The sequence below is a fragment of the Furipterus horrens genome, unplaced genomic scaffold (genome assembly GCF_987537825.1).
Source record: "Furipterus horrens unplaced genomic scaffold, mFurHor1.1.pri manual_scaffold_17, whole genome shotgun sequence".
NCBI lineage: Eukaryota > Metazoa > Chordata > Mammalia > Chiroptera > Furipteridae > Furipterus > Furipterus horrens.
In genome coordinates, this window is record NW_028327187.1 from 24,251,176 (window position 1) to 24,276,778 (window position 25,603).

At 38.8% G+C, this 25,603-nt stretch overlaps 1 protein-coding gene across 1 annotated transcript in view; it reads left to right on the forward strand.

Annotated features, from left to right (window-relative positions):
- GPC4 (glypican 4) overlaps positions 1-25,603 on the forward strand; it is a 116,335-nt gene that overhangs the window by 57,030 nt on the left and 33,702 nt on the right. The window contains exon 2 of the mRNA XM_090264837.1: positions 19,159-19,317. Coding sequence (XP_090120963.1) covers positions 19,159-19,317 — 159 coding nt within the window. The remainder of the gene's footprint in view (positions 1-19,158; positions 19,318-25,603) is intronic.

Sequence of the window (25,603 nt, forward strand, 5' to 3'; positions counted from 1 at the left end):
TTGGCATGTCTTGCAATATAAAAGTTATATTTGAGCGTGTGAATGATGAGTATCTCCCACGTTGTCTGAAGGCACCTCCTAAGGCACATCTACTGGAATCCCAATGTGAGCAATATGGGTTGGGTGGATTTGCCTAGGATAATGTCATCTTTCCTCCAGTTTTTTTTTTTTTAATATGTTTTATTGATTATGCTTTTACAGTTGTCCCAATTTCTTCTCCCTCTGCTCCCCTCCACCCAGTGGCCCCCCTCCCTCTAGTCCCCCCCAATCCATGTCCATTGGTTGTGCATATAGTTCCTCTCAACCTCTTCCTGTCTATTCCATTCCCTCCTGCTATGCCCCCTAATTCCTACACCATCTCCCTCCTTCTGCCTTCCCCCTCCCTGCTGACCTCCCCCCCCATATGTTCCCCGTACCTATAGTTCTTCTTCCACTCTTGTTGCCTATTTAGTTTGCCTTTGTTTTGATTCCCCAGCTTCTGTTGTTGTTTCTTGTGATGCAGTTTTCATTTTAATGTTCATAGTTTTGATCCTCCTTCTTCTAAACCAGTCCCTTTAACATCTCATATAATAGTGCTTTGGATCTGATGAACTCCTTCAGTTCTACTTTGTCCTGGAAGCTCTTTCTCTGCCCTTCTATTCTGAATGACAGCTTCGCTGGATAGAGTAATCGTGGTTGTAGGTTTTTGATTTTCATTACTTTGAATATTTCTTGCCAGTCCCTTCTTGCCTGCAGGGTCTCCCTTGAGAAATCAGCTGATAGTCTAATTGGGACCCCTTTGTATGTAATTCTCTTCTTTTCTCTTGCTGCTATTAAGATTCTCTCTTTATCCTGAATTTTTGACAATTTGATTATAATGTGTCTTGGAGTGGTTCTCCCTGGGTCCAGTTTTTTTGGAACTCTCTGTCTTTCCTGGACCTGTAACTCTATTTCCTTCCCCAAGTTTGGGAAGTTCTGCTTCATTATTTTTTCACAAAATTTCTCAATTTCTAGTTCTTCTTCTTTGCCCTCTGGCAATCCTATTATTCGAATGTTCATTCACTTATAGCTGTCCCAGAGGTTTCTGAGCCTCTTCTCACTTTCCTTACTTTTTGTTTCCTCTTTCCACACTGGTTGACTGTTTGTTCCTTCCCCATGTTCCGATTTGTTGATTTGATCTCTGGATTTTATTTCCTCACCACTTGTCTTGTATGTGTTTTTGTTAGTCTCAGTATGAGTGGCTTTCTTTCCTTCCCTGTCCTGTTCCAAATCTTTTGTTAATTCTGTAAGCCACCTTATAACAATGGCTCTGAACTGAGCCTCTGACAGATTTCTTATTTGTTCATCAGGTTCTTCACCTGCTGCCTGATGAGCTGCGTCACTGGGATTTCTATAGTTGTCTCCTTCATTTTGACAGATTTGTGTTTTGCTTTGCTTCCTGGGCAGGCTGTGGGGGGCAGAGCCCCGTGTACTCGTCACTACCCGGCAACCGGCGGCAATCCTGACCTTTTTCTCCCTGTTGCAGCACGTTGTGTGGGGGCGGGGGTCCCAGATGGATTCCTGCCACTGTTCTCCTCTGGGAGATCGGGATCCATCCTCCCACCCTCTGGGCCTCACCATCCATTTCAATGGTGTGGGGGGGCTGCCTTTCCCCATGTTGGGGTCACGAGCTGCCAGGGCTTGACTGCAGCCGGGATTGCTCCCCCTACCGCTCTCCCTGCTGCTACCACAAACAGCCCCGGGTGACCTTTCCATTCAGGTTCTGATTTCGCCCGTCTTACCCATCCAGGCGAGCACCGTTGGTTTATAACTTCATATGCTGGGCTTCCATATAGTTTTATTTTCTGGAATTTCTGGTTATCTTTTGTTTTGAGGTAGTTGTAGTCCTTTCTAGTTGTAGAAGGAGACCAAGAATGTCCATATAAGCATCCATCTTGGTCGAAAGTCTCCCTTTTTTTTTGAACTTGAGTTGTTCCAAGATAAGATCAGAGGGCCTCAGATATCGTGTGTGTATGTTTGTGTGCATGCGTGTGTGCGCATGCACATGTAGGAATTGATATTATAGAATAAGGAGAGAGAAAAAGCCTATAGGATAACAATAACATCTGCGTCTATTCATCTTATAATTAAGGAGGGCAGAAACTAAGCATTTTGTATTCTACACTGATGGATGGCATCTGGCACATAAAAGGCACTTGATAAATTCTGCATTAAGCACCAATAATGGTGTGTGTGTTGCCAGATCTGGTCAAAGGTTAGTTTGGGACAAGTGAATCGATTCTTTGATTTAGACTTGGGGAAAATTTCAGGGCAGGATACCATTCCCAGATAATCTTTTAACATAAACTGGTTGAATTAATTAGGTCAAGAAGTGGTAAATACACTGGGTTTTCAAATTCTATTGAGCAAATCAAATCTAATTAATCAACAGGTCTGATCCTGAAAGAAAGATTTTGAAAAGTGAGATTGGGAAATGGAATGGTGCCAAGGAGCTAGTAGATTGCCAGTAAAATAACTCCCAATCAGACCTGGGTAGCCTCTTACCAAGCCAAAGAAACTTAACCAGCATCACCACAGATTTATGGGACTGTTCCATCAAATATTACAATTGATTTTGAGACAGGACGCAAAGGATAGGCATAAATAAGGCAATTCTCTACATAGCAACATTAACAGTGACATTCTCTCCAAAATCAGGACTGAGACAAATTTTGCTTAAAGTTCCAGTCAGTGGCCTAGAAGAAACTTATATATTGAAAACTTGTCTACTGTCAACAAAAGTTTCCTAAATAGCAAAGTGGCCATTAAAAAGGAATAAATTCTAGGATCTGTGCTCCAAGGGTGGCAGGCCCAGGTGTTAGGGTACAAGATAATGGCAAGGAGAGGTGCTTTTATGAGGGTTGGGGAAATTCAGCCTTGCAAAAGGAGTACACTGCTCTCCCCTTCACCTGCCTGTGCTAAGGTTCAGAAGAATTTTTCTCTCATGTTGTATAAATTAACTCCTGTTTAACTGTGGCTCATGTCTGTGTCCATTAGAACTGAGACTAATTAAGAATCCTTCCATGCAGATCTGTATTAGAGTAAGCTGTAACTTACTATGACCTTAAACAAGAACTTTGTGGAAGTGGATTTTAAGGGATGTAATTAAGTACAAACATTGAAAATGTGAATGAAATCTACAAGATGGGTTTTCCAGAAGCTGCCAGATGGAGGCCTAGACAGACATGCTGGGTCTCCCTCCACAACTAAAAAGGAATGCAACTACCTCAAAACTAGAGACAACCAGAAGTTCCAGAAAATCAAGCTGCATGGAAGTTCAACAAAGGTATGATCATCCAGACAGCGCCACAACATGGTGAAACGGGTCGCCCTATACTGACAAATACCCAAGGCTCTGCCCCTTACAATGTAACAGGAGCGACAGCTCTACCTAAGACACAGAGGCAAACAAACACAGGAGCCTGTCAATATGAGGAGACAGAGAATTATGGCCCAAAAGGGGGAACGGATCAAGGTTTCAGTGGGAGAACCAAGTGATGAGGAGATAGCCAACCTAACAGATGCAGAATTCAAAACACTGGTGATAAAGATGCTAACAGGCTTGACAGATATACTTGAATATGGCAAACACATAAGGGAAGAAGGGAAGGCTATGCTAAGTGAAATGAAGGAAAATCCACATGAAACCAATGGTGAAGGGAAGGAAACCGGGGTTCAAATCAATGATTTGGAACATGAGGAATGAAAGTCAACCAGTATAGAATGAGGAAACAAGATTTGAAAAAAATGAGGAGAGGCTTAGGAACCTCTGGGACAACTTTAAATGTGCCAACATCTGAATCATAGGGGTACCAGAAGGAGAAGAGGAAGAGCAAGAAATTGAAAGCTTATGTGAGAAAATAATGAAGAAAAACTTCCCAAATTTGGTGAAGGAAATAGACATACAAGTTGAGGAAGCACAGAGATTCCCAAACAAGCTAGACCAAAGGAGGACCACAGCAAGACACATCATAATTAAAATGCCAAAGGTGAAAGATGAAGATAGAATCTTAAAAGCAGCAAGAGAAAAGCAGAGTTACCTACAAAGGGGTGCCTATAATACTCTCAGCTGATTTCTTAAAAGAAACAATGCAGGCAAGAAGGGACTTGGAAGAAGTATTCAAAGTGATGAAAAGCAAGGACCTACAACCAAGATTACTCTATCCAGAAAAACTATAATTTAGAATGGGAGGGCAGAGGAAGTACTTGCCAGAAAAGGTAAAGCTAAAGGAGCTAATCATCACCAAGCCATTATTATATGAAATGTTAAAGGGACTTATTTAAGAAAAAGAAGGTCAAAACTGTGAACACTAAAATGACAACAAACTCACAACTATCAACAACAGAGTCTAAAAAATAAAAACAAAATTAAGTAAGCAAACCACAATAGGAACAGAATCATAGGTATAGGGATCACTTGCAGGGTTGTCAGCTGGGAGGGGAAGGGGGGAGAAATGGGGAAATGGTACAGGGATAAAGAAGCCTAATTGGTTAGTACAAAATAGACAGGGGGAAGTTAATAATAATATAGGGAAGGGTGAAGCCAAAGAACTTATATACATGACCCATGGCTATGAACTAAGGGAGGTGGAATTGCTGGTGGAAGGGGGGGTACTGGGCAGAGGGGAGCAGAGGGGAAAAAATCAGGAGTACTGTAACAACATAATCAATAAAATATACTTATTATACTTAAAAAAAATAAAATGTGAATGTTTCTTTTCCCTTTGCCATTTCATTGATGTTTGGCTAGAATTTTAAAGAATTGTTTGTGTGGCCTGAAATCTGATGTTAGTGATTTTTCTTTATGTGAAGCAATGGACTTTGTTTTCACTTTAGTGTAAAGGATTTTTGAGATTGTCATTTGGAAAAATATCTTTGAAAGAACTCATGATGAATGGATATGTTGTTCTTTAGGTATATTTTTCCTAGGAAGTAGATTAACCGAAAACCTATTCTCATACTGTACTTTGGAGGGAGGAATTTGAGGTATGTCATAAAAGGGAGACTAAAGAGAAGTTGAGGGCTTTTATTTTCCTAGTTACCCAAGATGAAAACACTTAAGAAATATGTTAGAAAATCTTCATGACCCACACAACCCATGAAATGTATACAAAGGGAAATCATTAATATTTGTATTAGAGCAAGCGTCTGGTATCTGAGAGTCTCCCCATCCCCAACTTCATTCTCTTTTACATTTGGGATTAACTCCAGTCAACTACTGACCCTTTCTGATCTTGCTGTGAAACCTAAATGGCTATGGCAGGTTATCTGAGAATTGGATTCCTGGGGGTTTCTTTAAAGATTATTGGGAAATCATAAGGAAAACCACTCCTTGTTGGAAGTTCTGATGTTCAGTCAGCCCTCTGGGGGGAGGAGGAAGGGCATGTTTCTAATGCTTTTCTAAGGATCCCTTACTCCTTTCACTTTCTCTAAGGTCTTATGTGATTATGGACAGGAGACTGCTCACAGGGACAATCACAAGACTTCAGCACACTGGGGGTGTAGCATTCTGCCACCCTGGGAATCTCTGTGACCCTCCAACCCTGATCTGATTAGCCATCTCAGAGGTAGTCCTACTAATGCTTTGGTCTATCAGCAATTATGATCCATAGCTTGGGCACACAGGTTCCAGAAGTACTATTAGGCACCAAAGAAAAAGACGTAGTCAATGGTGTTTCCTTTCTGAGCTACTTTTTATTTGTAGGTAAATGTATAACCAAGGTATTTGGAATCATCTATTTATCCCTAGGTATTCTGTTTAATTAAGATGCCAGTGAAATTCACAAATTAGTATTGGAAAGACTCTCAAATGATACAACTGGCATGTGCACCTGAATCATTGACAGGGAAGATTTTCTTCTTTGTTAGTTATAAAACAAGAGCACCCCATCTTTTCCTGCCTGTCCCTAGTCTACCCCTATGGTTTCCCAACACATTTCCAGGAGCCTTTTATTAGCACTGACTCCCGTACCCATACTTCTTGAAGAATTTTGAGTTAATCACCAGCATTAATAATCGTGTTGAGCCCTGGACCTGGAAAAAGTGGTTGAGTGTGCAAAATAGATGCGGTTGCTCTAGCTGCTCTAAAGTGTTGGCAAAATAGGTCAATGTGTGCATTTCAGGCCATTCACTTACTTTGGTTGATGCGCCCTACATTAGTAAACCTTTGGTGCAGTTCAAAAGGGGTTCTGAGATTGTCATACATAAACTTTGTTTTAGTTCATAATCTGCTTATTTAAAGATCAATAAGCCTGGCTTGATTTCTATCTGGAGTGGATTTTAAAGCTGTTGCAAGCTCACTGAAATGAAGTGTTAGAGTTTTAAAGTAGCAACCCTAACTCTTCCAACTATATTTACACAAAGGGTATTCTTAGAAAAATATAATGAAACTGATTTTCAAAACATATGTGTTTCCGATTGCCCTTCTCTATCTTACCTTGCAGGGTTTGTGCACCTAAAAATAATTGACAGTCTTAAGCCCTTCAGAACTATATTTTGGCAAGGTTTTACAAAATGCTAACTAGCTGCATTTGTCCTACGGATTGGTAGTTGATCTCAAATTATACATCCACATTATGACTGTAATTTATGAGCTTTATTATTAAGGTTTAGGTCAAATGGCTTCAGGCTTTTGAGGTACATAGCCCATTATATGCAATAATTTCACTCTTTTTTGCAAGGGGGGAGGATGGATTAATGTATATGGTCCTCCACCTCCTGGGATTATTAAAAACCTTTAGATATTTTTTCCTTTGTTCCCATGAAGTTGAGCATTGTATGTTCCTCCTGGGGTTCTTAGGTAACTTAGAGGGCTGGAGTTCTACAACAACTTGTGTTTTAGCTCACTTTGTGGTCACATCAATTTAGATCTAGAAGGTGAACAGAAACTCTTTTTGTAATTCTTTAGACCAATGGCAAAGAACTGTTTTATTTTCAGAACACACACACCTATTAGAAAAAGAATAAAGTAGAAATTGAGGGATTAGGAAAATTATCCCAGCAATTGATAGCTTAATGTAGCTACCCAATATTAGAATTACATCAAGTATTTGCATTTTTAAAAAGACTGACGAAAGTTTTCCTCACATAGTTCTTTAGCTTTTAAAATTAAAAAAAAAAGTTATTCTAGAAGAGTTAGATTTACAGAAGTTGGGGGGATAGCAGAGTTTACTTATATTCCACACCCAGTTGTCTCTATTATTAACATTTTATGTTAGTGTGGTACATTGTAACAACAGATAAGCCAATATTGATGCATTTTTTTTTGCCTTTTTAAATTGTTGTTATCATTACAGTTGTCCCAATTTTCCCCCTGTTGCTCTCCCCTGCCCCCCACCGCCCCACTCCCAGTCAGTCCCCAGTTGTCCATGTCCATGGGTCATTGATACTTGTTCCTTGACTAGGCCCTTCCCTTCTTGCCCCCTTCTGCCCTCCCCTCTGGTCACTGTCAGTCTGTTCCTTATTTCCATGCCTCTGGTTCCATTTTTGCTCATTTGTTTTGATACATTATTATTAACTAAAGTTGGTACCTTATTCTGATTTCTATAGCTTTTTTTACTAAAAGTTTTATTGTGATATAATTCATACTCCAACAAATCCACCCATTTACAGTGTACGGTGGCTTTTAATGTACTCACAGAATTGTGCATCCTCACCAAAATCAATTTTTGAATATATTAATCATTCCAGAAAGAAATATCATACCTTTTAACTGTAACCATCCCTCCTTACTGCTCATTCCCCTGACTCTCATTCTCCATCCTGAGCCCTAGGCAATCACCTGCTGTGTCTATAGGATGACCTATTCTTGCCATTTAAATAAATGGAATCATATACTATGTGGACTTTTGTGACAGGGTCTTTTACTTAACATAGTGTTTTTGAGATTCAGCTGTGTTGTAACATATATCAGAATTTCATTCTTTCTTATCTCTGAATAATATTCCATTGTACCAACTTTTGTTTATCCACTCATTGTTAGACACTTGGCTATTATGAGTAAGGCTGCTATGAACATTTGCATGTAAGTTTTTGTGTGATTTCCTTAGTTCTCCTTTAATATCTTTTTCTGTTCCAGGATACCACATTATATGCCTCCACTATCTCCTTAGGCTCCCAAGGCTTTGCTCATGATGGCCCTTTGGATCATTGTGTCAGCTTAGTTGTCATCAGTTCACCATCACTTATGCATGCCACTCAGCAACTAATTGATCGTGTTTTCTTTTCTGGCTGTCTCTACTCCCCTAAATTCTATCTTCAATGAGGTATATTCCTGAAATGGCTGGAAGAGAGAAGATGCTGCTCTTTCCTAGTACCAGTTGTCAGAAAAGTCTCTTTATGGAGAACTTCTGTAGCTTGTAAGAGTATAATAGATGATCTTCATTTCTGTCTTTGTTTTGCAATTGCAGTGTTTTACATTTACATTATGCTTCCTTATTTACATAGGACTTTTTTAGGCTTCAGTAGGTAAGTGACATTTCTAAGAGTCTACAGTGAAAGACGTAGAGCTGGGACTCAAACCCATATTCCTGACTCTCTAAAACATTCTTCTTATCCCTAGACAACCATTTGCCTTGCAGAGTGAAAGATCCAAATAGTGTTAAGTTTTTGGAAGCTTTTAAATTAATTTCTTAAAAACCCCTCTTAAAGAGCTAAATTTTCTTCAAAATCCAGGTGAGGCACTCACTTTCTGCAAGGAAGGCCAAATGCAAAATCATGGTCTCTTACAGTTGCAATTAATTAAGTGCTTTCCAATGTGCTCTTCTCAAATATTCCTCCTTGCCACCCTTACCCTCAGGGTGCAGTTTGTCTCTATTATTTACCAAAGGCAGTTAGGTGCTCTATTGGTAAAATCAGTTGGGGTCTGCCTTACAAATCATATGAATGCAGGCAAGCCTGTGTTCTCTGCCACTGTGTCACATAAAGGTTTCTGGCTGCTCTTTCCTTCATTTAGGACTCTAGGGGAATAATCGCTAGAGATTTATTTGATCTCCTGGAGGTTCAGAAAGCTAACACCTTCGTGATTACTACAAGTCATCCTCTATTACCATCCCTCCCCCAATGTGTGAGAATCTGAGAGACATTTTTTCTTGACATCTAATTGGACTTCAAAATGAATTTTCTGAGAGATGTATCAGAGGTTATAGGTCATAGTTAAAAATTGTCAAGTTCATAGTAAATAAGCTGAGGGTAGCCTGAGAACCTAATACCATTTACAACATTTTCTACAGGAAGGTGGGTTATGAGCAATCTGAAATAAATAAGCATTAGCTCCATCCCATTTACACTTCAGAGCCAGCCTTTGGTGAGATGATTAAATGAGAAAAAATGAGAAAGCCCAGTTCTACAGATTGTTCACCACAGACCCCTTTTAAAGGATGGAATACATTCCTCATATTCAGTTGTCTACTTCTTTAACCATTGATTTGAACTGCTGCAAAAGGGAAAAAATGAATCAATACATACTCAGCAGGATTGAGTAGTAATTTATTGTGATTGTCTTTGTTCAGCTTGGAAAACTCAGGCCTTGATATTAAAACTAAAGAGAAATTATATAGAGCTGGTGCGATTTTAAAAGTTTGGTTTTTCAAGTGTGTGTGTGTGTGTGTGTGTGTGTGTGTGTGTGTGTGTGTGTGTGTGTTTAATGCCATAGAGTTAAGCTTCAAAAAGCATGCTTCATTGAATCTCATCCAACCCTCCTAGGACAGGGCTAGGGGACCTTTTTTCTTTTGAGGGTTACTGACCCACAAAGAAAAAAAATAAAAAACTAATCAAGAGCCATGTACAAAACACAGCTTAATTTAGGTGCTTCCTTAGGAAATCATAAAGCATTCAATTCACCTGCTTTTTAAATCAAGAACAGGGAACTCTCAATAAGTACAACAAGTAAAAGTCCTTTGGTTTCCCGTTATGTGCAGTTAAAAGAGGTGGAGTAGGGTAAGAAAGAACCGTATGGGTAGAGTAAAAAAAAGAGGAAAACAAAAGAATTTTAAGGGACTGGAAGAGATGCATGAAGAGCTACACATAACAATGGCCATGGGAGCAGGAGGTTGAATTAGGGAAATATAGGATACAAATGTTAGCTGTGGATCAGAGCCCACTGTTCACTTGAACTGTTGAAATGAATGGTTAATATTCCCTGCTCTTCTGAGGGTCTAATGCTTAAACCTCTCAAGTAGTAATTCTTGTGGAAGGGTATGTACTAGAATCACCTAGGGCCCTTTAAAAATGCATGTGCTGAGTGCCACCTCTGCAGTGGCTGTCTACCTGTTCCATATGGAATTCGTTTGTTCCTGTTTGTCTCTGTGCTCAACCTTCTGAGCCTAATGAAAAAAAGTGAAGTCCTTCTTAAATTGAGAAGTATATGGGATCACCAGGTTTAAAAAGAGACTGCCAGAAATAAAAGGCATCTCTCATTCAGACACAGCATTTTAGAATTAATCTCGAACATCAGGTATTATGTCTTTCAAATAATATGTATGCCCTGGATTTTAATATAAACCATTTTGGGTGCTTAAAGTAGAAATAGTCATTTTAAAAATAAAATGACCCATGCTTCTCTGTGGGCCCTGGCATGGGGGCATCCCCTGCTCCCCTCCCGGTTCAGTGGGTCCCAGGAGAGCACCCAGAGGAAGGGGGTTGCCGAGTACCTGGGAGTCCCCTCTCCTTTCCTCAGTGTCCAAGCTTCAGTAAAGACCCCACTCAGAGGAGAATTGCCAAATTATAAAGCAGCTAAAAGTAGAGCAGAGTTAAAAGCAGAAACAAGACCAGTGCCCAAAATGGGGAGGCGAAATAACACCCCACTAAACAGAAACAACACCCCACCAAAAGGAAAGGAGGAATTCCCAGAAGGAGCGATAGATGGAACAATAGTAATGAGGAAGCTCAATGAACTCGACAAACTCAAAGGAAACTACAACGAACTCTAAGGAAACTATAAAGAACTCCAGGGAAGCTATACGGAACTTATTGAGAACTACACCAGCATAAAAAAGGATATAGAAACTATCAATAAGAACCAGGAAGAAATGAAGAGTACAATTTGTGAACTGAAGAACGCAGTAGAATCAATCAAAAGCAGGCTAAACGAAGCAGAGGATTGGATCAGTGAGTTAGAGAACAACGTAGAAATAAATTCCCAAACAATGCAACAAAATGAAAAAAGACTGAAAAAGAATGAAGAGGGTTTAAGAGATCTGCAGGACAACATGAAACGAAGCAATATCCATATTATAGGGATAAAAGACGGAGGAGAAGAGGACCATGGGATAAAATCTGATTTCAAAAAGTAATGACAGAAAATTTTCCTAATTTGATGAGAGAAAAAGTCATGCAAGTCCCAAGGAAGCACAGAGGGTCCCAGTTAAGATGAACCCAAAAAGGCCTACTGAAGGCACATCATAATTAAAATGGCAACATTCAAAGACAAAGAAAGAATCCTAAAAGCAGCAACAGAAAAACAGCAAATAACATAAAAGGGAGCTCCGATAAGGCTATCAACTGATTTCTCAACAGAAACACTACAAGCCAGAAGAAAATGGCAAAAAAAAAAAAAAAAAAAAAAAAAAATTCAAGCAATGAAAAACAAAGGCCTACAACCAAACCTACTCTACCCAGCAAAGCTCCCTTTAAAAATGGAAGGTGAAATAAGGAGTTTCCCAGACAAAGAAAGGCTAAAATAATACATCTCCACTAAACCAGTATTGCAAGAGATACTAAAGGGAATACTTTAAGGAAAAGAAGTAAAGGAGAGGGAGAGGAACACAGGTACAAAAGGAAATGAATAAATACCCGTCAATAATAACCTTAAATGTAAATGGATTAAATGCTCCAATCAAAAGACATAGGGTAGCGGAATGGGTATGAAAATATGACCCACATATATGCTGTCTACAAGAGACATACCTCAAAACAAAAGATTTACACAGACTGAAAGTGAAGGGATGGAAAAAAGTATTCCAAGAAAATAGACATGAGAAAAAAGGCTGGAGCAGCAGCACTTATATCAGACAAAACAGATTTCACAGCAAAGGCCATAAAAAAGAGACATAGAAGGGCATTTTATAATACTTAAGGGAACAATCCATTGAGAAGATATAATCCTGACAAACATATATGTACCTAACATAGGTGCACACAAATATATAAGGAAAATATTGGAAGACTTCAAGAAGGATATCAACAACAACACACTCTTGGTAGGGGGCATTAACACCCCATTGTCAACAATGGACAGATCTTCGAAGCAAAGAAACACCAAAGATATTGAGGCATTGAATAACACTCTAGATCAAATGGATTTAATTGATATATATAGAAACTATCACCCAAAGAAGCAAAATATACATTCTTTTTGAATGTACATGGGACATTTTCAAAGACAGACCACAAGGTAGGACACAAGACAAGCCTCAACAAATTCAAGAAAATTGAAATTATATCAATCATCTTCTCAGATCATGATGCCTTGAAAGTAGCAATCAACCTCAAGGAAAAAACTCAAAAACATTCAAATTAAAGGAGAATGAATAATATTCTATTAAATAATGAATGGGTTAACAATGACATCAAGGAAGAAATCAAGAAGTTTCTGGAAACAAATGATAATGAGCACACAACATCCCAAAACCTATGGGACACAACAAAAGCAGTCCTGAGAGGAACATTCGTAGCTATACAGACCTACCTAAAAAGGATAGAAGAATCTCAAGTAAAAAATCTAACCCTACAACTACAAGAACTAGAGCAACAACAACAAACAAAGCCCAGAGTGAGTAGAAGGAAGTAAATCATCAAGATCAGAGCAGAATTAAATGACATAGAGACTAAACAAACAATTCAAAAGATCAACAAAAGTAAGAGCTGGTTCTTTGAAAAGATAAACAAAATCGACAAGCCATTAACTAGGCTCATCAAGAAAAAAATAGAGAGGACCCAAATAAACAACATCAGAAATGAAAGAGGAGAAATCACAACTGATACCACAAAAATACAAAGGATTGTAAGAAATTACTACAAACAACTATATGGCAAGAAACTTGACAACCTAGATGAAATAGACAAATTTCTAGAAACATAATCTTCCAAAACTAAATCAAGAAGAAGCAGAAAGCCTGAACAGACTGATAACAAAGAGTGAAATTGAAATAATAATCAAAAAATTCCCGGCACACAAAAGCCCTGCACCGGATGGCTTCACAGGCGAATTTTACAAAACATTTAGGGAAGAATTAATACCTACCCTTCTCAATCTATTCCAAAAAAATCCAAGAAGAGGGAATACTTCCAACTCTTTCTATGAAGCCAGTGTTACCCTAATTCAAAACCAGGTCAAGACACAACAATGAAAGAAAACTACAGGCCAATATTACTGATGAACATAGATGCTAAAATCCCCAACAAAATATTGGCAAACCAGATCCAGCAACACATTAAAAAGATCATACATCATGATCAAGTGGGATTCATCCCAGGGATGCAAGGATGGTTTAATATTCGCAAATCAAAATGTAATACAATACATAAACAAAATGAAAGACAAAACCCCATGATCATACAAATAGATGCTGAAAAGTCATTTGATAAAGTACAACATCCATTTATGATGAAGACACTCAGCAAAATGGGAATAGAGGGGGAGCATACCTCATCATAATAAAGGCCATAGATGAGAAACACGAAGCCAACATGATACTCAATGGACAAAAGCTGAAAGCATTCCCCGTGAGATCAGGGAAAAGACAAGGATGTCCACTCTCTCCACTCCTGTTCAACATAGTATTAGAAGTTCTTGCCACAGCAGTCAGATAAGAAAAGGAAAGAAAAGACATCCAAATTGTAAAAGAATAAGTGAAACTGTCATTATTTGCAGATGGCATGATAGTGTATGTAGAAAACCCTATGGACTCTACAAAAAAACTACTTGACCTACCTAATAAGTGAATTTGTCAAAATAGCAGGGTATAAAGTCAATATTCAGAAATCGAAGACATTTCTGAACAGCAACAATAAAATATCAGAGGTAGATACTAGAAAAAATATTCCATTTACTATAGCAACAAGAAAAATAAAGTACCTAGGAATAAATTTAACCAAAGAGGTAAAAGACCTGTACTCGAAAAACTACATAACACTGAAGAAAAAAAATAAGGAAGATACAAATAAATGGAAGCATATACCATGTTCACTGTTGGGAAGAATCAATATTTTAAAAGTGTCCATACTACCCACAGCAATTTATAAATTCAATGCAATCCCTATTAAAATACCAGCAACTTATTTCACAGACCTAGAACAAATACTTCAAAAATTTATATGGAACCAAAAAAGATCCCAAATACCATAGCAATCTTGAGACAGAAGAACGCAATAGGAGGAATAACAATACCTGACATCAAACTATACTAGAAAGCCACTGTAATCAAAACAGCCTGGTACTGGCATAAGAACAGATATATAGATCAATGGAACTGAATAGAGAGCCCAGAAATAAATCCAGGTCTCTATGGTCAACTAATATTCGAGAAAGGGGGAAGGAATGTAAAGTGGAATGAGAAGAAACTCTTCAAAAGATGGTGCTGGGAGAACTGGAAAGGGACTTGAAAAAAAATGAAACTAGACCACCAACTTACACCACACACCAGAATAAACTCAAGATGGAGCAAAGACTTAAATGTAAGCCGTGACACCATAAAAGTCCTAGATGAAAACATAGGCAGGAAAATTTCAGATATCCCACAAAACAATATTTTCACGTATACATCTCCTAAGGCAAGGGAAATAAAGGAAAAAGTAAACAAGTGGGACTACATCAAACTAAAGAGTTTCTCCTCAGCAAAAGAAAACATCAGCAAGATGAAAAGGGAACCAGCCATATCGGAAAACATATTTGCCAATGATACCTCAGACAAGGGATTGATCTCCAAAGTATATAAAGAACTTATACATCTCAACACCAAGAAGACAGACAGCCCAATTAAAAAATTGGCAAAGAACCTGAACAAACAGTTCTCCAAGGTGGATATACAGAGGGTCCACAGACATATGAAAGAATACTCAACATCACTAGCCATCAGAGAGATGCAAATAAAAACCACAATGAGATACCACTTTACACCTGTCAGAATGGTCATCATCAACATATCAACGAAAAACAAGTGGTGGTGAGGATGTGGAGAAACGGGAACCGTAGTGCATTATTGGTGGGAATGCAGACTGATGCAGCCACTATGGAAACAGTATGGAATTTCCTCAAAAAACTAAAAATGGAACTGCCTTTTGAACCAGCGATTCCACTGCTAGGATTATACCTGAAAAATCCTAAAACCCTAATTCAAAAGAATTTATGCACCCCCATGTTCATAGCAGCACTATTTACAATAGCCAAGTGCTGGAAACAGCCTAAATGCCCATCTATAGATGAGTGGATCATAAACTCTGGTACATTTACACAATGGAATACTATGCAGCAGAAAGAAAGAAGGAACTCCTGCCATTTATGACAACATGGATGGACCTCGAGAGAATTATGCTTAGTGAAATAAGCCAGGCAATGAAAGAAAAATACCATATGATATCACCTGGTACAGGAGACTAATGAACAACACAAACAAATGAACAAAATTGAACAAGGTGCAGAGTAACAGTTATCATGGGGAGTGGGAGGGAGATAAGTGGGTAAGTAGGGGATGGGTTTTGTAAGGGAACTGGTATAAATAACCCATGGACACGGACAATGGGGTGGGGATTGACTGTGGCAGATGGGGTCGGCTGAGTGGGGGGTAGCAATGAGGGAAAAAGTGGGACAATTGTAATAGACAATAAAATTAAAAAATAAAAGTAAAGTGAGTTGCTTGAGTTCTTACCAAAATGTGGAGCTATAATTCCATTCTCAAATGCACCAAGACCATATCCCCTTTTCCCTCCTTGTACTTCTCAAGAGCAGAAACTGGTGAAGGCACTGAACCTCAGTGGCCTACGTGTGTCTTGGGATATAATTCACAAGTGTGTCTTGGACTGCATGCGTCACAGGCAAAGCTTTTGGTAAGAATATCAAATTAATTTTCAAGTAATACTTTTTAGAAATGCAGACAGAATAAGGGGTACACTCAAGGCTTATGTGGTCCAAAGTGTAGTGTTGGAGACAGCTTGTTTGCCAAGGGGAAGACGACTTTCCCAGCAGAAACATTAGCCCCAGGTATCTCCCCTGTTGTTGTCCTTCATACAGGGCAAGTCTTTTACCATTAGATAAATTCTTTCTGGAAAGTTCTGGCTAAAATGAAAGTCGGCTCTTTTCTTCTTTTTTATTAGGAATTGCTAAAACAGTGATGTGTTCCAGTGTTCAGATGGAAGTAGGTCTCCATGAGGTCATGCTGAGAACCTTTGGTGGGCATGTAAAGGGTGGAGCACATGGGCTCTGCTGGGCTCTTTATGTGCCAGTGTAAACGGTGCTGTTTGCTTTCAGCCAGGTTACCAGTAAAGCTTTTATTGCTGTTACCTGTTTTTAAAAGATGGTCTCCTCAATGTAAAATTCCTCTGGGTAAGTTTAAACCCTTCAGATCTAGCACCTTCTTAAATGTAGAACATTATTCTTTCCTTCTGTCTCTTAGAATATGCTGGCTTCAGGATGTATGTGTGTCCATGCATGCACACATTGGGCATGGGAAAAGGGGTGCTTTTCCTTGGACTTAGGATAGGAGCCTGTTTTTGTAGAATCCAGTAAGTGACCCTTTAGTTCATTGTATGTGTGAACCCTGCTAAGAGTAGGTTAACAGATTATTTTATAAATTCTTGAATTGTTTTGCCTTGGAAATTTAGTACACTTTACAACAGAATCTTTGCAGGGGCTTGAAAATTGGCCTGTGATGAATTTTAGCCTGTGACAACCTTAAAATGTAACTGTTCCCTTATTCATTTAAATAGCCCTGTGTATCTTACATTCTTATTCTGAGCATTCTCATTATTTTCTTTACAAAGATATTTTATTTATTTATTTTTAGAGAGAGGGGAAAGGAGGGAGAGAAACATCAATGCGTGAGAGATACATCAGTCTGTTGCCTCTCACAGGCCCCCATCCAGGGACCTGGCCCACAACCCAGGCATGTGCCCTGACCAGGAAACGAACCAGCAACCTTTCAATTCACAGGCCAGTGCTCAATCACTGAGCCATGCCAGCCAAGGTTCAATTAATTTTCTGTGTGGGTGTGAGTTGATATGGATTTTTAAATACAGCTACAGCAAGCACTATACTACTTGGGGCCCTTTGTATTATTTTATGTATTCAGCGTGCATTGGGGGAAATCCTCAACCTTGAAGCCAGGAGACAACTGGATATCTCTCCATTAATTATGTGTGCCAGTACCAAAGGCATGCTGTGAACTTGTTAAGCCAGTGAAGAGGGAGTTTTGTTTTTGGTTGTAACAAAGGTGTTTCCAGAAAACTGAGCCTTAGCAACCCTTCTTGTTTCACTAATGAGATCCAAGATATTCTGCAGCTTTACAGCTCCTAAACTCTTCTACACAGTCTTCCCAACTCTTTTTTTTTTTTTTTTTTGGCTAGAATTATCTGTTGACCAAGGATTTCAAAAATGCCAAAAAGACTTTCATGAATTCTGGATGAAGTTATTTGAAGATTGTTCTCTTTACCTCTTTTCTTAAATAGTCCTTTAATTCTGTATGCCCCGTTTTGTCTGGCAGTAATGCTCTCCCCACTTTTTAATTGCCAGGAAGGAAGAATGATCAAGAGTATATATGATTATGTAATTATTTGCATATGTGCAGTTGACAATCCTAGTATTAGTCAAATAAGTTGCCAACTCAATTTTATCTGAAGTTACCACCCTCCCTCCCTCTGCCAGCCACTTTGGTATTTTAGATAAAGTCTTATTTCCTCTAAGTACATGCAGCCAAAAAGCAACAAAGGCCAGCTCATGGTGTAGTTAAATTCCCATGATTATTAGTTGTTAGAAAGATTTGCTCTTCATTCTTTTTTCATTTATTTATTGTACACACCTACCATTGACAGGCTCATAGGTTCTCAATATAGTATACTCGTTCTTGAGTTCTTGAGATCTTGATTCTTTTCAAATCCCATTTTTTCTTACATGGAACATGGAGAGCAATAGCAGAAAGAACAGTGAAAGTGAATTCTTGTAAACATCTGTACAAAATTATACCAGGGTACCTATGCAACACCAGTTAATACTGGAGTGACAAAAGTACGTAGTGGTCATTATGAAGGAGAGGCATGGCATCTTTAAATCATAATTTTTGTGTTGTGATAGGAGGAGCAAGATGTGTGTGAGCTTTAGGATCTATTTTAAAAAACCTCTTCAAACCCTTCATGGCCAAACCACAAGCAAAATGCAGTTGTTGTAGGGGAGGGATATACTTTGTGGATGGTCTGCTGTGGAGTAATATGCCTTTGACATTTCTCTTGACCCTTAGGGTTTCTTTGTGACATAAAGATTACATTTATTGGAAACCATTAATTTACATTGTGATGAGTGGCTACATTGCACAGGATCATAAGGTCAATACAGTGTCTTAACATCTGCAAAGAAGATGCTGGATGAGAAAATCTTAAAATTAAGGATCATTTAATATTAATCTTTGATTTATCATATACTCAAATAATCCAGCAAATGCACTTATTCCACTGCTGTCGCTCAATATAACTATTCCTCGTGTGTTTGTTCAGTTTTTGGGGTGTTGTCACATTTTATAAATCATTCTTCATTAAGGGTTCCTTCTCATGAAGTACAAACTCCCAAAGTTAGTAAAACTATGTCTCATTTCTGTGACTTTAATGGAATCTTAAAGAATTATAAAAGATACTTGGGTTGATATTGAATGATACTCTGTTTACTGGCCACACTGATTTTCTTGTGATGTAGCAGACTTCCTGATTGGGAAGTTCTTTTCTCTTTTGGAAGTGGCTTTATTATTTTATTTGTCAAAGAAGGGAATGAGTGTTTTTAGTTAAAGTGGCCATTCATAACATGCCTAGGCCTTTGCAGTAACCTAGCAGATGGAAATGAAGCAGAGTGTGTGCTTCATCAAATTCTTCTTTTAAATTTAATTCTTCCCTCCTGGACTTGATGAATGATGATGGAAATTGAGTGTCCTACATTTTTCCTTTCAGGTGACCATCTGAAGGTCTGCCCCCAGGGTTATACATGCTGCTCTCAAGAGATGGAGGAGAAGTACAGCCTGCAAAGTAAAGATGAGTTTAAAGCTGTGGTCAATGAACAGTGCAATAATTTGCAAACCATCTTTGCTTCCCGTTACAAGAAGTTTGATGGTATGTATTGGTACTTTGGTCTAAGTAAGTATCCACATTTGCTTTGTTCCTGAGATTGTTTTACACCTTTTATTCAAGTGGCATTTAGAAGCTGATAGTTAAGTTTATACCATTGCTTTTACAGAACTTATCTGTTCTTTCAGTGTTCAAGTTTTCTCTGGAAATGTTCGTCTTTGTTGGATCCCAAGAGCAAGTTAGCCCTACATCTTTATTGCTAAACTCCTTCTGGATTCATTAGAATATGTATGGTAGGCATTATGGATATATGGTCGCAAGCGTCCAAAAAATAGATTAAAGTAGTTTAATTTAAATGCTTTCATTTCTTTTCTTGGGTGAATACAGAATAATGTTGTTGACAGACATCACTTAAAAATTTTTCCTAATAAAAAGCAGGCATCTGAAAACATAGTCAAAATAACTGTAGAGATTCTGTAGATGGTGGACTTCAAATTAAATTTCAAAATGGATTTCCCAAAGACAAATAGAGTTCCTAGAAGCTCTGTAGAACACAGACAGGATCAAAGCTCAGTTCTTGAGTTTCCATGCAGCAGCAAGTCAGAGGTAGCTACTCTACTGTAGTCTTCATTATGCTGGCCTCCTTCCTTGACCTCATTTTAGCTGGTTGTCTGGCTTAGTCTATCTATGTAAAGCCACAACCAAACCTATTTCAATCTTCTGTACCCAATGACACATGCAAACTTTCTTTTAATAGTGAAGAAATAGTCAGTATGAGCCAACTCAGAAGCACTTCAATTGTATCTGAAGTAATGTTACAGATGAATGATTTAAAAAACTAGAGTATTGGGTCCAAAACACCTCAGGATTCTTTTCTTTGGTCCTATTCACCCAGTTTGAAGATGGTTATGAAGTAGATTTAACTTTAATAACAATGATTTAAGATTTTCTTTGTGCCTGTTTTAAAGGCCATTCTGATTACATAGTACTGTTGAAGCATTCTTTTCTTGACATTATGTGTGATGAAGAAGTACAAGGCAAAATTTTGAGATGTGAAATGTCTTTGAGTATTTCTGCAAAGGGCTTGTTACCATGGTGAGAAGCTGGTCTAAATTAGATGTGATATAGAAGGCAGTCCTGCCCTGACTGGTGTGGCTCAGTGGGTTGGGTGTTGTCCTGCGAACCTAAAGGTCACTGATTCAATTCCCGGTCAGAGTACGTGCCTGGGTTGTGGGCCAGGTCCCCAGTTGGGTGTGTGTGACAGGCAGCTGTTAATGTTTCTCTCTTACATTGATGATTCTCTCTCTCTCTCTCTCTCTCTCTCTCTCTCTCTCTCTCTCTCTCTCTCTCTCTCTCTCTCTCTCCTCTCTCTCTCTCTCTCCCTCTCCCTCTCCCTCTCCCCTTCCCTTTCCTTCTCTCTAAAAATAAATAAAATCTTTAAAAAGAAAAAAAGAAGACAGTCATCAGCTAAAGAACAGGTTGTAGTTTTGATATTGGCTTTGTGATTTGTTATTTGAAACTTATTAAACAATTTACTAAGTGTTAGTTGTATTCCTAGGCTAGATCATGAAAGCATATTTTATTTGTAATGTAGTTAACTAAGTTTTTTATATGTAGCATGTCATATGCTGTACCCATTAAAAAATACTTTGTACGTAGATTGTATTCAAAGTTATGTTTAGTCTTAATTTTTTCTCCTCTTCCTGGATGGATGGAAATAATTTTTCCATACCCCCCAAACTCATATGCCTATAAAGTATATTTAACAATGTTAGCATCACATCAAGATTGGTGTCATTGGCAAAAGGCATCATTAGACTGACCCTTGTCTCTCTTGGTCTCTAAATTATTAGTATGATTATGTATTGAAAAGAATGATATTCTCTTGATTATAACATTTTTCATTCAAGTCAGTAACCGAAGCATTTTCTTTTACTTTGAGGAGAAAACTTAGAAAGATAATCAGAAGGTCATCTTTGAAAACTTGAGATGCTGATATTTAAAAATTACTACTTGGAGGATGAAGAAGGAAATTAGAAATTAAGGTGGAATTTAGAAGGAAAAAATCCTGCTCTTTAGAAATGGCTAGTCTGTTGGTAGCATGAAGGGAAGCATATAAAACTTTTTCCAGGTTTCAAGGCCACCTCCTCCAAGCTACCCCATTTATTTTTATTTTATTTTTAATTTAAAAAATAATTATATTTTATTGATTATGCTATTACAGTTCTCCCAATTTCCCCCCCTTTGTTCCATTCTACCCAGCTCTTCCCCTACTCCCTCAGGCAATCCCCATATCATTGTCCGTGTCCATGGGTCATACATATGTTTTCTTTGGCTACTCTATTTCCTTCACTGTAATTTACATCCCCATGACTATTCTGAAACTACCAATTTGTACTTCTTTTTTTATTGTATATTTTATTGATTGTGATATTACAGTTGTCCCAATTTTTCCCCTCTTCCCCCCTCTGCCCTATAACTCCCTTCCCTCTAGCAACACCCCCCTCCCCTTAGTTCATATCCATGGTCATGCATATAAATTTTTTGGCTTCTCCATTTACTTTACTATTCTTAATGTCCCCCTCTATTTTGTACCTACCAATTATCCTTCTTGATCCCTGCACCCTCCCCCATTCTCCCCCTTACCCCTTCCCACTGATAACCCTCCACATGATCTCCATATATATGGTTCTCTTCTTGTTCTAGTTGTTTTCTTAGTTTGTTTTTGTTTTTTAGATTCAGTTGTTGATGGTTTTGAGTTTGTTGTCATTTTAATATTCATAGTTTTGAACTTCTTGTTTTTCTTAAATAAATCCCTTTAACATTTCATATAATGCTTGGTGATGATGAACTCCTTTAGCTTTACCTTACCTGGGAAGCATTTTATCTGCCCTTCCATTCTAAATGATAGCCTTGCAGGATAGAGTAATCTTGGTTGTAGGTCCTTGCTTTTCATCACTTTGAATACTTCTTGCCTGCAAAGTTTCTTTTGAGAAATCAGCTGACAGTCTTATGGGAATTTCTTTGTAGGTAACTCTTCTTTCCTCTTGCTGCTTTTAAGATTCCCTGTCCTTAACATTTAGCGTTTTAATTATGATGTGTCTTGGTGTGGTCCTCTTTGGGTCCAACTTCTTTGGGACTCTCTGTGCTTCTTGGATTTGTATGTCTATTTCCTTCACCAAATTAGAGAAGTTTTCCTTCATTATCTTTTCAAATAAGTTTTCAATTTCTTGTTCTTCCTCTTCTCCTTCTGGCACCCCTGTAATTTGGATGTTGGTACATTTAAAGATGTCCCAAAAGTTCCTAAGCCTCTCCTTACTTTTTTCAATTCTTGTTTCTTCATTCTGTACTGGTTGTTTGTTTCCTCCTTATGTTCCAAATTGTTTATTGGAACCCCAGCTTCCTTTCCTTCACCATTGGTTTCATGTGGATTTTTCTTCATTTCATTAAGTAGTGTTCACTTCTTTCTTTGTGTTTGCCATACACAATCATTTCTGTGAGTATCGTTATCGCCAGTGTTTTGAACTCTGTTTCTGTCAGGTTGGCTACCTTCATCGCTTAGTTCTCCCTCTGGAACCTTGATCTTCTCCCTCTTTTGGGCCATACTTCTCTGTCTCCTGAACTTGACATCCTCCTGTGTTTGCCTCTGTGTATTAGGTAGAGCTGTTGCACCTGTTATGTTGTAAGGAGCGAAGCCTTAGGTATTTGTCATTACAGCTGACCCATTTCACCATTTTGTGGCTATATTGTTGGGGATGGGTCCGAGAGGGAACAATGCTGCTGCCTTGGCACTAGGCCCTTTTCCAGTCACTTTACCAGCTTCCTGTGAGACAGGCATCCCTCTAGCTGTTGTTCTGGTGATGGTTCCCAGGTTGGGTGGGTTTACATATATTCTAGGACTGTGGGGGTCCTCTAAATGGACTCTTCCTTAGAGAACAGCAGTTTCTTCTGCTGCCCCAACCCCACTGGTTTTCACAGCCAAAAGCAAATGAGGCTTTTGGCGCTGGAACCGTGAGCTGCATGGTCTGGCCTAGGACTGGGATTGATCCCCAGATGTCCCTCCTGGCTTATTTTGTTTTATTATATTTATTTTTAGAGTGAGGGTAAGAAAGATAGAAAGAGAGGGAAAGAAACATCAATGTGTGGTGTCTCTCACACGCCCCCAACCTGGGACCTGCCTGGCAACCTAGGCATGTGCCCTGACTGGGAATCTAACCAGCAACCCTTTGGTTTGCACGCCAGCAGTCAATCCACTGAGCCACACCAGCCAGGCCTCCCGGCTTTTATAATGTGTGACTCCTTGTTATACCAGCTGACCACAGCCACTGCTTTGTTGCTGCTGCCACTGTTACCCCAGCTCCTTGTCTCGCCCCTTCCCACCCATCTGGATGAGTATTACTTCTTTATATCTTTGTTTGTTGGACTTCCATGCAGTTCAATTTTCTGGTAGTTTTGATTGTTTTTTGTTTTGAGGTAGATGCAGTCCTTCTTATGGTTGTGGAAGGACGCGAAGCGTGTCTATCTATTCGCCTCCATCCTGACCCAATTTGTACTTAATGCCTTCACCTTTTTCACCTATCCTCCAATCCCCCCTTCGATCTGGCAAGCATCAAAATGTTCTCTGTATCTATGATTTTGTTTCCGTTCTGCTTGTTTATTTTGTTTTTTAGATTCATTTGTTGATAGATATATGTTACCATTTTATTATTCATAATTTTTATCTTTATCTTCTTAAATAAGACTCTTTAACATTTCATATAATGCTTATTGGATATTGGTGTACTCCTTCAGTTTTTTTCTTGTTTGTCAAGCTCTATCTGCCCTTCACTTCTAAACGATAGTTTTGCTGGGTAGAATGATCTTGGTTGTAGGGCCTTACTTTTCATGACTTTGAATATTTCTTGCCAATTTCTTCTAACCTTCAAAGTTTCTGTTGAGAAATCAGCTGACAGTCTTAGGGAGGTTGTCTTGTAGGTAATTAATTGCCTTTCTCTTGCTGCTTTTAAGATTCTCTCTTTGTCTTTAACTTTTGTCATTTTAATTTTGATATGTCTGGTGTGGACCTTTTGGTTTTCATCTTGTTTGGGACTCTGCATTTCCTGGACTTGTATGTCCTATTTCCTTCACCAAGTTAGGGAAGTTTCTGGTCATTATTTTTTCAAACAGGTTTCCAATTTTTTGATCTCTCTCTTCTCCTTCTGGCACTCCCATGATGCCAATGTTGATATGCTTAATGTTGTTCTAGGGGATCCTTACACTATCCTCATTTTTGGGATTCTTTCTCTTCTAGCCGTTTTGATTAGGCATTATTTTTGCTTTCCTATATTCCAAATTGCTGATTTGATGCTTGGTTTCATCCACTCTACTATTGATTACCTGTAAATTATTCTTTATTTTAATTAATGTATCCTTCATGTCTGACTAGTTCATTTTTATGGTTCCCATGCTCCTTTTTTATGCTGTTGAAGTTCTCACCAAGTTCACTATGCATCCCTGTAACCAGTATTTTGAACTCTGTATCTAGTAGTTTTCTTGTCTCCCTTTTGTGTAGTTCTTTTTCTGGAGTTTTCTTCTGTTCTTTCATTTAGGCCATGTTTCTTTGTCTCCTCATTTTAACAGCCTCCCTGTGTTTGTTCTTATGTATTAAGTAGAGCTGCTATGTCTCCCTGTCTTGGTAGTGTGGCCTAATGTAATAGGTATCCTGTATGGTTAAGTGGCACAGCCTCTCCTATCACCCAAGCTGGCACTCAAGGGATGCCCATTGTGTGGCCTGTGTACACCCTTCTTTTGTAGTTGAGCCTTGATTGCTGGTGGCATGTCCAAGGTCAGCCACCTCCCATGTTCTGTCTGGAGCAACACAACATTAACTATAAAGTGATCAGCATATGGCTGCTACTTGTGCTGGGCTTTCGGGTGCCCAGGTGAGGCGAAGCTGTGAACCAAGTCTAGTTGCTGCTAGCCAGGCCTGGGGCAACTTACTTAGAGATATGGGACTTGCTAAAGCCAGATGCTGCTTGTTTGAGAGAATTTATGAAAATATGAAGCATGGGCCAAGACAAGCCATTCATTCATATGGAAAAGCCAATGGAAACTGCTCAATGGGCCCGAAAGTTGGGTGGGGCAGGGCATCAAGGAATCACCAGGGTGGGACAAAAAGTGTGACCCTGATTGATGGAGTCTCAGATATGGTTCCTGCATGCTGGCTCTGTGGATCTATGGTGACAGAGCTCAGAAAAGGAACAGTGCCCTCTGCCAGCACTTGTTTCTGGGAGAAAGCTGCCCCCCAGCTATCACCTGGTGCTGGACATTTCACTTCCTCCTGAATGTCTCT